General features: G+C 59.7%; 1 protein-coding gene across 3 annotated transcripts in view; it reads left to right on the forward strand.

Moving 5' to 3' along the window:
- The window catches only part of CSNK1G2 (casein kinase 1 gamma 2), a 43,109-nt gene extending 30,867 nt beyond the window's left edge, over positions 1–12,242 (forward strand). For all 3 annotated transcript variants that reach the window (XM_083880144.1, XM_083880145.1, XM_083880146.1), the window contains exons 3-12: positions 3,143–3,183; positions 3,713–3,782; positions 4,162–4,310; positions 4,729–4,963; positions 5,166–5,251; positions 5,618–5,702; positions 5,779–5,927; positions 6,347–6,430; positions 9,627–9,733; positions 10,236–12,242. In XM_083880144.1, coding sequence (XP_083736270.1) covers positions 3,143–3,183; positions 3,713–3,782; positions 4,162–4,310; positions 4,729–4,963; positions 5,166–5,251; positions 5,618–5,702; positions 5,779–5,927; positions 6,347–6,430; positions 9,627–9,733; positions 10,236–10,290 — 1,061 coding nt within the window. In that variant the 3' untranslated portion in view covers positions 10,291–12,242. The remainder of the gene's footprint in view (positions 1–3,142; positions 3,184–3,712; positions 3,783–4,161; positions 4,311–4,728; positions 4,964–5,165; positions 5,252–5,617; positions 5,703–5,778; positions 5,928–6,346; positions 6,431–9,626; positions 9,734–10,235) is intronic.
- Positions 12,243–13,570: the final 1,328 nt, after the last annotated feature.

Consider the following 13,570-nt stretch of genomic DNA (forward strand, 5'->3'; position numbering starts at 1 on the left):
TCACTGGAGCTGCAGGGCTGGGCCTGGCTGCCTTTCCATGGAGCTGCCTCATCCCCTGTTCCTGCACTGCATTCCCAGGTCTGGGAAGCCAAATTCCCATCCCAGTGCCCAGGCACAGCTCAGTGCTGCTGCTGCACAAAGGTTCCTGGTGTGGGCATAGTGCTGTGCCATGGGCAAGGGGCAGCCTCAGTGCTTGCTTTTCCTCTCACAGTGAGGGGCTGGAGCATGTCCTGGAGCTGAGGAAGGGTCTGGAGCCCCAGGAGAGGCTGAGGGAGCTGGAAAAGGGGCTCAGCCTGGAGAAGAGGAGGCGCAGGGGGTCCTTCTGGCTCTGCACAACTCCCTGACAGGAAGGGACAGCTGGGGGGGGTCAGGCTGTGCTCCCAGGGAACAGGGACAGGAGGAGAGGGAATGGCCTCAAGCTGCGCCAGGGAAGGTTTAGATGGGATATTTGGAAAATTTCTTCACTGAAAGGGTTGTGAAGCGTTGGAACACACTGCCCAGGGTAGGGGTGGAGTCACCACCCCTGGAAGTGTTCAAAAACATGTGAATGTGGCACTTGAGAATGTGGGCTAATGTGAACATGGTGGTGCTGGTGGTTGATGATTGGAATGGTGATCTGAAAGGTCTTTTTCCACCTTAAGGATTCTGTGATTCCATAATTCTAAGTTGCTTGGATGGGGATCCAGCTGGGAGCCCAGTGCAGGGCCGGGCTCCTCCTGGGCTGCCGTGACATGCAGGAGCAGGTGCCGGGCGCTGCTGCCAAGTCCCTGGAGAGGGGACAGCAGAGAAAGCCACGTCCGGCTTTAACACACCCCAGCCCCAGGCCTGGCTGCCTGCTCCTGCCTTTGGCCCCTTCTGATCCCACACACTGCATCCTGCAGGTGCTGGCAGCTGCATTTGGAGGCACCTCCGGCACTGAGCTGGGCAAAGGCCCCTGCAACGCAAATATTTGCTTTCTGCACCCATCTCACCACTTTTATCTTTTACTTCCTTTCAAAGCACCTTCTATGCTGCAAGTCCTGCCTGCTCTGGTCTTCCCAAGGCACTCCCTGGGCTCTGGCACATTTTGAGTGTCAGAGTTGCCCCCTTGTGAGTACTAGGGCAGAGCAGGTGGCTCCAGGAGCTGGAGTTGGGAGTTCCCTGGTATGGAAGGAATCCTTCCTCCTTGCTCTTTTGCTTTTTCTTTTCTACTGGTTTATTAATCTCATGACAGGCCAGTTCTGCTATTTGCACCTTTTTTAATTCAGAAAGGGGAAGTGGAGGATGGTGATTTGACCTCTGCTCCCCATCTTGTCCACCAGCTGTATCCAAGCCCCCCAAGGAAGGGCTGAACTATGGATTCATTTTTTGGCTGGGAGAATGCTGACAGCTCCAGAGCCTTGTTGCTGGTAGCTTTGTATGCCAGCGATCCACAGGCTGTCCTGTGTGCTTGGGAGAGGACAGATGCCACTGCTGGGGATTCTCCTGCCTCCATCCCTGCTCCCTCCCTGCTGGGCTGAGTCTTTTTTGCAGTGTCCCTCTGGCAGTTTTCCTGCCATGTTATATTTTCCCCCCTTCAGATCCTGACTGACCTCAGGGAAAATCCAGCTGTGAGTTTTCTGATCGCATGTTGCTGCACTGGAGGCAACAGTAATTGTTTTGGACTGAACTGTACGGCTCTTTGGAGCCATGTACAGGTGTGGGGATGTCCCACCTGCTCCCCAGGAAATGTCAGTGCATGATGGGACAAACCCCCTGGATCTGGCACACGCTGTGTTCGCCAGACGTTCCTCCCTCCCTTCCTCCCAAATCCCCTCCTCCCTAATCGCTGTGAAGGGATTTGCTTTATGCAGAGGCAGCAGACAAAGTGGCTTGGCAGAGGTCCCTTGGGATGGGAGAGGGTCAGGGAGGCAGCAGGATTGAGCCCCTCCTTGGCTGCAGAGCCCATCCCTGGGAGGAGCCGCTCCATTAATATCTCCCATTCATCCCTCTTCCTGTAATCCTGCCACCGACTGTGGCGCTCAGCAGCTGGCTCTGATGTCATCCGGCCAGGATTTATTGCTGCTTCAGGTGGAGAGCAGCAGTCTGAGCAGATGAAATCTTACGCCAGGAGGAGCTTGTTCCCTAAGCAAATTGCTTGGAGAAAATCCGAGGAGACAGATGCAGCTCCATCAGATACCCACATGCCAGGCAGCAGGATCTCTGGCTCTGGAGGGAACCTGCTGCCCTTAACCCCCACCTGCCTGGGCTCCTGCAGACTCTGGCACAGGGAACACTCAGAGGTGTTCCTGCAAACCTTTAATCTTTGCCTTTATGGGCCTGGGCAGAGGTTGTGCTGATGCTTCCCAGGTGTGTCTCCTTTTTTCTTGGCCCCCTGGTTTTGGGGGGATGTGGAGGCACCCTGAGCTCAACCTTGCTGTGGTTATGGTGTGAAAAGTCCCATACAGGTGCGGAGCCCTCCAGGGAATCCTGTACAGGGTGCTGGGTGCCACAGCTGCTCTTTCGCTCTCCTGGGCTCTCCCTTCAGCTCCTCCTACAGTCTGGGCCATGCCATGGATCTGCCCCTAGCTTCCCCTGTGCTCCTGGATGGGCGGGAGCATCCCCAGGGATGAGGTTGATTCACACGCAGGTATGCACAAGTCATTCCCAGGAGTGACCCCGGCCATGGGGGAGAGATTTCCACCTGCCTGTGGTGCCCTCAGACTACTGCTGGCTGCCCCAGTGCTCCCGGGTGTCCTTCCTCCCTGCCACCCTTTGCAGGGTCCCACTGGCTATAACTCGGTGTCCCCTGACTCTGGCCATCCCTCTATAGCCCCCTCTCCCTGTGGGGCTGGGAGAAGCACCAAGTCTCAGCCTTGTCCCTGCCTTGCCCAGTCACGTCCCCGCTGCTGCCCCCTCCCATCAGTCTTGGCTCCAGCCCTCAGAAGCCTCCCCATCCCAGAGGAATCCACATACCCCACCTGGGGATAATTAGCAGGCATGTTGCAACTCCCCACAGTGGGTTCTGCTCTGCTTGTGCCTTGAGGCCCCTTCAGGTGCTCTGGGAGCGGCAGAACCTGTTCAAGATGTTTTTGAGCCCAGGAGCCCTCAGGGACAGCAGCGGGTGTGTGGTGGGGGTGATGCAGGGACTGCTTTCAACACCTTTTTGTATCTCTTCCTGCAGGGAAGAATCTCTACACAAACGAATACGTAGCTATCAAATTGGTGAGTAGCTGTCAAACCGGGGAGCTCCTCCATGGTCGGGATGGGGGATGTTCCAGCCATTGGGAAGGAAGTTTCTTCCCCTCCCCTGGTGTTGGAGTGGGTGGAGTGGGTTGGGATGTGCTGGGTGGCTGCAGGGGAGCTCCGTTCCTGTTTGGAATTGAGGGTAGTCTGGGAACACATGTCACTGCAGGTGGGGTGATCAGGGTCTGGGCAGGGAAGAGCTGAGTCTTGCTTCTTCCAGTCCTCACCATGGCCTGTGCTGTGCTCAGCCAGTGCCAGCAGTAGAGTGGGTTCCCCTGCTGGTACCTGATGCCATTAATGTTTTCCTCTCTCTGGATGAGATGATCTGGCTCCCATATGGGCTGACTTTCTCTCATCATCCCCTGAGGCTTCATCTCCCATTTTATACTATCTGCTCCCAACCCCAAATGCTCTCAGTCCAGCTGCTGCCAGCATGTGAAGGAGGTGACATCCAGACCACCTGAACATCCTGCTTCCTACTTAACTGTTCTCCTTTCTCTCCTCCAAGGAACCCATAAAATCCCGGGCCCCCCAGCTGCACCTGGAGTATCGGTTCTACAAACAGCTGGGCAATGCAGGTACGGGGCTGGGCTGAGCTGCCCTGGGGAGCTGCCTGCCAGCGGCACTGCTGGGAGAGAGGCTTTCCCTAAATGTGACTCTGCAACTTCACTCCCATCTGCTCCACAGGGAGAGGCTGGTTTTACACAGACGCCTCATCTCATCTTTGATCTCTTTTGATTTAGTTCTTTTCCACCACTGCCCCCGCAGCAGAGTCAGGGATGTAGATGGAGCTTCCTCCTTCCCCCTGCTGCCAAGAGCAGAGCCAGGCTGGCTGTGCAGGGAGGGCAGTGCAGGAACATCCCCCGTCTGCAGCCCCTGTCCCTGTCTGGCAATGGCATGGCTGTGACAGCATGGCCTTGCTGCAGCCCTGCACAGCCCCTGCTCTTTTTCTTGCAGAAGGAATTCCTCAGGTTTACTACTTTGGCCCCTGTGGGAAGTACAATGCCATGGTGTTGGAACTGCTGGGACCCAGCCTGGAAGATCTCTTCGATCTGTGTGATCGGACCTTCACGCTCAAGACTGTCCTGATGATCGCAATCCAGCTGGTGGGTGCAGCCCCTCGGCCTCCCCTGCAGCTTTGCACGGCTCCCCTGGCCCCCTGGCTGCCCCGGGGAGCAGGGGATGTGTGGGCACCGTGGGCAGGCACCATGGTCATCCCATGGGGGAAGATGCTGACACATCCCAGCCTGGCTCACCGATACCTCACCCCCTTCCTGCTGAGGGAGGGCTCTCAACCCCTTCACATCCCCTCTATGAGCCTAGATAAGCATCTCCCTGTGTGCCCAAGGTGCAGCTGGCCTGGGGCAGTCTCCTGTCGTGGCAAGGAGGCGATGTGCCCATCTTCGGGGCTTGGGCCAGGCTGAGGGGAGCAGGGGCGAGGCAGCCGGAGCAGGGCCCAGGGCGGGAGCGTGCAGGACACAGGGTGGGTCTCTGCCCTGGCACTGACATCTCCTTCTGCCCCAGATCACACGGATGGAGTATGTCCACACCAAAAGCCTGATCTACAGAGATGTCAAGCCAGAGAACTTCCTGGTGGGGCGGCCGGGCAGCAAGCGGCAGCACACCATCCACATCATCGATTTTGGCCTGGCCAAAGAGTATATTGACCCCGAGACCAAAAAACACATCCCCTACCGAGAGCACAAGAGCCTGACAGGGACAGCGCGTTACATGAGCATCAACACCCACCTGGGGAAAGGTGTGTGGGCAAGGCAGCCAGCCCTGCCTCCTGGCTGAAGGGAGGGACTGCAGGGCAGGGGTGCCAGAGATGGGGCTGGGGACAAGCTGACTCTCCTGCTTTTCAGGGTGCTGGCAGGGACACATGGGGTGCTGCAGGATCGGGGGGGACAGGGACAGTGGCTGTAGTGGGAACTGACCCATGTCTCTTTTTCTCCATGCAGAACAAAGCCGCAGGGATGACCTGGAAGCATTAGGGCACATGTTTATGTACTTCCTTCGTGGGAGCCTTCCTTGGCAAGGCCTCAAGGTAACTGCCAGCTCCTGCTGTCTCTGGGCATGGCTTCCTGTGGGTCTGGCTCTGCCTTGGCATGGGGAAGGGGAAAGTTTGGCCCCTGGGGTGTTGGAGGCTTGGCACCCCACCAGCTCTGAGCTCCATGTCAGGACTTTGCAGTGCTGAGCAGCTGCAGATCTCCCTGTGTCCCCCCAGCTGCTCTCACAGTGCCTATTCTGGAAACCCTGGGGTTCCAGACCTGCCTGGGGAGGGAGTTTCCTGGGAAGGAGTTACCTGGAAAAGAGGGTCAAAGAAATCATCCATAGTGTGACAGCACCCAGTGCCTTCCCCTGCCCGGGGCAGTGCCTGGCCCCTGTGCTGACCCCACTTTGTCCCTGCCAGGCTGACACACTGAAGGAGAGGTACCAGAAGATTGGTGACACCAAAAGAGCCACCCCGGTGGAGGTGCTCTGTGAGAACTTCCCAGGTGAGAGCACTGCCTAGCCCAGCCCCCAGCCCCAACCCTCTGTCCCCTGTCCCCCTGAGCCCTCGTGTCCCCGCAGAGGAGATGGCCACGTACCTGCGCTACGTGCGGCGGCTGGATTTCTTCGAGAAGCCTGACTACGACTACCTGAGGAAGCTCTTCACGGACTTGTTCGAGAGGAACGGTTACGTGTTCGACTATGAATACGACTGGGCAGGGAAACCTCTGGTGAGTGCACAGGGACTGGGGGCAGAGGGTGAGGCACCTCAGGGAGCAGGGGCAGCAGGATTGGTGGCAGCAGCCAGGGAGGATACGACTCTCAGCCATCTCTGCCACAAACACAATGTCCAGGGGATCAGCTCCACCCTCCTCACCAGTCACTAGGTCCAGGGCTGTGACACAGGAATTTGAGGCTCCTGGAGCCAGAGGGACCCCAGCAGCCAAGCTGGCACCTCACTTTCTGCTATGGGCGCATTCCTTGGGCTTGCTGCAGCCACATACCAAATATGGCACTGCTGGGATGGGGGTAGGGGCAATGATCAAGTCCCAGTTCTGGGGGGTTTTGCATGTTTGACTGGAGGTTGGATCTGGCTACGGGGTGTTGGGAGGGCTCCATGCTGCACTGACATTGTCCTTTGTGTCCCCAGCCCACCCCCATTGGCACGATGCACAGCGAGGTGCAGGTGCAGCCCCCAAACAGAGACAAAGCACAGCCACACACCAAACACCAGGTGAGCAATGGCATGGCCTGGCTGGGGCATGGGGCCACAGGCATGGGCAGCTTGGGCTGCAGTTTCAGGGACATGGAGCCCAGTGGGGACTGGAGCGTCATTTTCCCTCAGTGCTGCCTGAGGGAACAGTTCTCTCCCACAGCTCTGGGTCTGTGGCTCACTGGGGGCCCAGGGCAGTGTCCCTGTGGCCTGGCAGCGGAGGGAGGAAGCATTGTGGAGGCTGTAGCATGACTGGGGAGTGCCAGGCCTGGGCATCAGCTGGTGAGAGGCAGGATCCAGCCTGGGGTGTGGGGGAGGGCTTGGTGCAGGCTGAGGCACCTCTGCTAAGGGTGATTCACTGGTCTCCTTGTGATGCCCTTCCATCAATGGGACAGTGACACAGGACAAGGGAGGGCAGGATTGGTGGGGCAGCTTGGCAGCGTTTTGCCCCATGCTGGAGCTGCCTTTGTTTTGGGAACGGGCAGAGCACAGGGGGCCCAGCCTGGGGCAGGGATCATGCAGAGCTGTGTGGGAAAGGGGCCAGGCTGCTCAGAACTGCTCCAGTGCTGTGGCCTGTCCTGCTCTGGTGCAGGACACGTGTCTCTGGCACTGCTGTCATCAAGAGCAAACCTCATGTGTTTTCCAGCAAGTACTGTACGAACCCTTGTCCTCCCAAACCTCCGTGGGGACAGGCACCTGTATAGGGGCTGGAGCCAGGGAGGCAGCATCCTGTCCTCCCCAGGCTGCTCCTGCCCAGCACAAGGAGCCTGGCATAGTCCTGGCTCTCACTGGCAGCACTTTGTTAGGGAAACATCTTCAAATCACCTCTAGCTCATTTCTGGGAACTCACTCCCAGTAAACTCTCTGCCCACAGCACCAGGGAAATGCCACGTTGGACATCCCATCTCCAGAGCAGGGGGAAAAGCAAACCACAGAGCTCCCAGGGCTTGGGAGCAGTGTCCAGCCTGGGGACACAGGGTGTCCCCACAGCTGTGGGGCCGTGCAGTGCTCATCAGGGGAGGATTTGGCTGTGGTGCAGCCTGGAGGAGCAGCCCAGCTCATGCCACACAGGTCCTACCAAGCCCCGCCAAGTGCCGCGTCGTCTTGGGGATATGGTGTCACCTGGGCCTGGCTGCAGCTCCGGCTCTGCTGCCCCAGCCCACTCCCAAACACGGGAGCCCTGCTGGAGCTGGCCCTGCTCCATGGGGTGGCCCTGTGTGCAGCTGGCCGTGGAGGTGTGTGGGTGGGTGGCAGGGGGACACAGACCCCCATTGTCACCACAGGGACCGCTCTGGGAGCTGCCAGGACGGTGCTGCACGGGTGCCCTCCGCAATCACCAGCTCGAGCTGCTCCGGTCATGTTTTTGCTTTTGCATGTCTTATTTTCTGGAATCCCTTTACCACTTTTCCTGCCTCTTCCCTCCACTCCTCCCTTCTCTTCCCCATTCTCCCTCTTTTCTTTTGTTTCTTTTCATTCTGTTCCTCCTGCCTGTTGCGAGCAGCCGCCCGAGGGGACGGAGTTGTGGGATCCTCAGGCCGGTGGGCAGCCTGCCGAGGAGCCTTTGGGAGCTCACCTGGCAGCCGGCAGGCTCGGGGGGTCCGTCCAGGTACATGAAACCACGCGCCTGGGGCAGGGGCGGGCGCGGGAGGGAGCGGAGCCACCCTGGGCCTCGTGGCTGCCCGCGGAGCCGGGATCAGCCCCGCTCCCCCGCCCCGGGGCCACACATCCCAGGGTCCTGCCCCGGCTGCAGCACATGCTGCCTATCTCTGTGGCTCGACTGAATGTTCACAGCTCGCAGACGAGGCTGGTGCTGCTTCCTGGGGGCTGCTGGGCTCCCTTGGTGCTGCCAGGGGGAATTAGAGGGTGGTTGGAGATGGATGGATGGATGGATGGATGGATGGATGGATGGATGGATGGATGCCACACTGCAGCACGACAGCTGGGTGGGCATCACTCTGCCCCCAGTGCCGCTCGTCTGAGCAGGGACTTCCCTGCGCCTCCTTGACTGGAGCCCTGGCTCCAAGCCCTGCTTCTCCTCCCTTCCTGGGCACCCCTTGGCCGCGTCCCCCTGCTGTGGTCCCACCTTGGTCCTGTGCTGGCGCTGTCAGCGCCGTGCTCGCCGCCTCCTGCCCACTGCTGCTCAGCCCTGCCTTGGCCTGGGGTTCCATCCCACGTGGATGGTGGGACATCCATGCTGGGTCCCCTTGGCTGGGCCTGCGCTGCTTCCTCTGTCTCTGCTTCCGTCCCCGCCGCTCTTGCTCGTTCCTGCTGCTCCACGGTGACTCTGCTGGTGCGAGGCCCCAGCCTTGGGCACAGCTCCCACTGTTGCCATCATGGGGCCAAGCACTCCATGGTTCCAGGCAGGCCCTGGGGCCAGCACTCTGAGGGCCCACCTCATGCTCTGCCTCCCTCCTCCTGTCCCTCATCCCCTTCCTTCTCCCCACTCCTGCTCTGCAAACCCTCTGCCGTGCTCCGCCTGCGTCCGGCACTGCGGGGATGATGCGCAGGGGTCTCTGTGCTGGTGTCAGGGGCTGGAGCCTGACGTGGCCCTGCTGGCTGGGCACTGGCTGTCAAGTGGCAGCTCCTCTGAGGGCCTGGGAAAGGCTGAGGCTCCTCACTGGAGCCAAGCAGCGTGGAGAGTGTTTGGCCTGTGCATCCCCAGGGAGCTCCTGGCTTTGCCTGTGGGCAGCAGGCACAGGATGGCGATTCAGACACCTCTCAATTGCCTTGGTGGCTTGGATATCCTCCTCGATGTCCTCCACTGTGGCTGACCCTGCTGCCCTGGTGAGCAGGCAGAGCTCAGGGATACCTGAGCCCTCAGGGTGGGCACTGGGCTGAGTCTTGGTGCCAGGAAGCAGAAGTCGTGTCCAGATGCTCAGCTGTGGGAAGGGCTCCTGGCAGCTGTCAGCTTTCCCAGGCTCTGTCTCCACCCACGCTGGAGCTGGCTGCCAGCAAGCCCCTCTCCTGGTGCAGGAGCTCCCAGGAGCTTGGGATCCTTCCAGGGGTGTTTTAAGGGGCTCAGACCTCTCTGTGTGATCGGGCTCAGCACTGAGGCTGAACACCACTGTCTGGGCAAGGGCACCATCCTGCCACCAAGGGCACCTCAGTGCTCCTGGGCAGAGCCGGATGGTCTTCCTGGGTGGCTCCTGTGCCCTGCGGGGGAGGGGAAGGGCTGCAGACCCCTGGGCTGCCCCTGCTGACACTCATCTCTCCCCAGGTGATGAGCTCCACCAATGGAGAGCTGAACACAGATGACCCGACAGCAGGACATTCGAACGCCCCCATCACAGCCCCCACCGAGGTGGAGGTGACAGACGATACAAAGTAAGACCGCTGCCCCCTGGCCAGGGCTGGGCTGGGCTGGAGGAGGGGTCAGCAGCTGCCCCGGGATGCCTTGTCCAGTGTCCTCTGGGGAGCAACAGCCCAGCTGTCCCCTGGCACCCCGTGAGGGGCATCCCTGCAGGGCAACCCCCACCCCAGCCCTTCCCACCTCACCCTGCCCAGGGCTCCTGCACAGAGGGGCACGGATGGATCTGGGACTGCTCTTTCTCTGAAGTCCCTGCCTGGCCCTGCCTCTGGCCACGTGGCCTTGTGTGCCATGGCCAGTGTCACTCCCCTGGTGCCATTTGCTGTGGCAAGTGTCATTTTTGGTGGCCGTTGTGGTGCTCCCAGTCCAGCCCCTGCCATGTATCCCAGGCACTTGGTGGAGCAGCTCTCCCCATGTGGGCTCACCAAGGCACCAAGGGGTTTCTGTCCTCCCTGACCCCGGGGCTGCTGCGCCCTCCGTGCCCTGGCCCCGGCGCTGACGGGTCCCCTCTGTCCCCAGGTGCTGCTGTTTCTTCAAGAGAAGGAAGAGGAAAACCACCAAGCGTCGCAAGTGAGCTGCCGGGGCCGGGCGGAGCGGCGAGCGATGGCTCCTCTCCCTCTGGCCGTGGCTGGATCTTGACCCGCGGAGTCCCCTCGGGCTGGACGGGGACGGGGGGGCCGGGCCGGACGGGCTCCCCCAGCGCCCCACGCGCAGACGGGGAGCGGGGCCTCCCCAAACTGCTTGTCCTTTCCTCCGCCACTCGTGGCCGTTTACTCGAACCAAGCCCAACTTCGCTGAAGTTCCTGCGTCCGTCAAACAGAAAAAAAAGAAAGAGAAAACCCCACGGCGTCACTTGCTTTGAGTTTATAACCAGTCTGAAATGGGGATCAACTACAGACTCTGACCCGTCGCTGTCAGAAGAAGACGAAGACAATTTCGAGAGCAGTGGGCTAAGGAGGAATACTTTTTTTTTCTGTTGCTTCTTTGTCTCTTAAGTTAATTTAAAGTGAGTCTCGGTGCAGAGTGCTGAGTCGTCAGTCTTTGACCGTCATCTTCAGTGTTACCGAATTCTGCTCTTCCTTCCGGCCCCGCCCCGCGTCCCCGCCGGGTCCCCCCGGTCCGGCCGTTGGTGACGAGCGGCGGGCGGGGAGAGCCGGGGGCGCGGGGCGGGGAGAGGAAACGCGTTTACAGATCATTTACGATGCACTTTTGCGAGCAATATAGGCGCCGTCCGGTCCCGCCAAGAGCAGGTCCGAGACTCCCAGGGGCTGGGGGACACACAGGGACAGGGACGGCCGAGACCAAAGGGCCCCATGAATGGCGGTGGCAAAGCAGGGAGGGGAAGCAAAGCAGCCTCGTCTCTGGTGCTGCGATTTCTTGGGGCTGGATGTTTCCACAACAGCTGTAGGTGTGGGCAGGGCTTGATCGGCCTCTTGGTTTAACGGTCTGAGCTCCCCGAAGCCTCGCGGCTCCTCCCGGGGGGCTGGGGGCCAGGCTGGGCGGTGAAGGGCACCAGGGTGGAGTGGCTCTGCCAGCGTGGAATCCCCCACCACGGCATCCCCCACTGTGGGATCCTCCCGGCCTGCTCCTGGGGCTGGGGGAAATGGAGGTTTTGGAAGTGACACACAGACACCCCCCGCACCCCCGTGTTCCTCGCCACCCCCGGGGCACCGCAGCTCCCCACGTGACTGACCCCGTGCGCTGTCGTGTGTATTGATCGTGACACATTGGGGGGGACACACTTATCTTTACCAAAACCCTGTTGTTCTGCCCCAAGAGAAGGGGCTGAGGCTGTGCTGGGGGGGGCGGGGGAGGGATGGGACCATCTGTGGCTGCTTTGAAACATTTGTCAAAACTGACCATCTCGGGGGGGGGGGGGAGGGCTGGAGACCCCAGATTGTGGAGGGGCTGGGGGGGCGTCGGGTCTCCCATGGGGCCGTGACCTCCCCAGGACCCCTCTTCTTCCTAAATTCGGGATTGACCCCGGCTTTGGCCTGTCCGGGCTGCGGCAGCCAGGGCAGCCTCAGCTGCTGCTGCGTCCCTGGCCACGGCGGGAAGGGGACGTGCAACGTTTGACCTCGTGTCCCCAGCGAGGCGAACAAACGAATTTTAAAAATCGCCTTAAATTTTTCACTGGAAGTGGTCCCTTGTCAGCTCGTCGGCTCAGAGCAGCCCCGGCAGAGGCCGAAGAGGAGCCGCGGAGGGGAAGGGAAAGCGGCCGCGAGGGTGTGCCCGGCGTGCCCGGCTCTGTCCGCACACCCTCGGCCGCCGGGGCCGTGCCTGAGCCTGGGACTCTCTGTCCTTCCAGCGAGGAGTCCAAATACTGCGATTGTACGTGAGAGCGTTTGTTCCATTGCGAGTTTAGTTACTGCTTTAAAACCAAGTGTACAGAAATGGCATTTCAATTTCTCTGATGCTTCCTGGAAGCCATAGAATTTAGGGGCTTTTTTTTAAATAAAAACAAAACAAAAAAAATAAAATAAAAATCTTTAAAACCCAACACATTGTTCTGTGTTTCATTGTTTGGTTCCCAAGGTTGACATTGTGAACCCAAGCACCCCCTTTTTATTGGAGGGTCCCTCAGCAGTGGGTGGGAGCAACCCCATCACAGGGGCTCCCTGCCCAGAAGCCTTTCCTGGAGCAGCAGGAAGAAAATCTCGGGGGGACAGGGGAAGAGCAGCAGAGCCGATGGCTCTGGGCAGCCCTCCCCAGGCTCCCGGCGGATGCTCCTGTAAAGCCCATGAGTGAGGAAGGTGATGGTGGAGGAGGGGAGCCCTTGGCATCGTGGCTGAGGATGAGAAGGAAGGCGAGGACATTGTGCTGAGCCCAGCATGATCCATCCAGGGCCGCAGGACCGTGTGCCTTGGTGAGCAGAGTGTGGGTAGGGTGAGAGCAGATGGGCCGGGCTGGGCTTCCCCTGCTCCTGGCACTGCAGGGCCCTGTGGCCAAGCTCCAGCACGGTCTGGAGCGCTGGGAAGCTGCCCCTGGCCCAGAGGCTCACGTTCACCATGGCCCCACTGCTCCCTCTGGGCAAAGGGCAGGGCCCTGCTGGCCCCGCAGTGCTGAGTGACAGTGGGAGCTGTGCAGAGCCCAACCTTCATCCTTGCTCCAGCAGCCCCCACAGCCACTCCATACTGGCACTCACAGGCCAGAGGATCTGCCTTTCCCCCCCAGGCCTGGACTGGCCCCTGCAAAGGCTGAGGCAGCCTTTAATTTAATTGTCAAAAACCTCTAATTCAGGTTCAAGAAATTCAGTCATAAAATGACATGACCCAGACCAGAGTGTGCCCACCCTGTGCCAGCCTGCTGCTCTCCTACCACCACCTCATACCCTGAGGGCCTGGACGCCCCAGCAGTGATTGCCAGGCTCCAGGATTCCCAAGGATCCAGCTCATCCCACATCCCATGGACCCCACAACCGTGGCTGGGGGAGACGGGCCAGGAGCCAAGGAGCCAGTTTGACCCACACTTCCCCTCCACCAGTGCCCATCGTTTCCCTCCAACCACAAAGAAACTTCGTAGACAACCTCAATGTCTTTATTGTTTTCCTATTTACAAATCACAAAGCTGGCCAAAAAGCAGAGTGTGAACACGGGACGAGAGCATCGGATACATTCATCAAATAGCACAGGAGCCGAGCCGGGCCCGCTCTGCTCAGAAGGTGACGTGGTACAACAGAATGGCTCATACTTCTAGGAACAGGCATGTCCAACAAGGAATTACATTCATCTATCTACAAAAGCCAGAATTGCATCAAACTGCGGAAAAGCCGTAAGAACAGAAGTTGCTTGGGTGTAGTTCAGAGTTTGTCTCCTCTCCCTCCGTGACAGGACAAGCTGCCAGACCTGCCCCAA

Source organism: Zosterops lateralis (assembly GCF_965231275.1).
Source record: "Zosterops lateralis genome assembly, chromosome: 29".
Classification (NCBI taxonomy): domain Eukaryota; kingdom Metazoa; phylum Chordata; class Aves; order Passeriformes; family Zosteropidae; genus Zosterops; species Zosterops lateralis.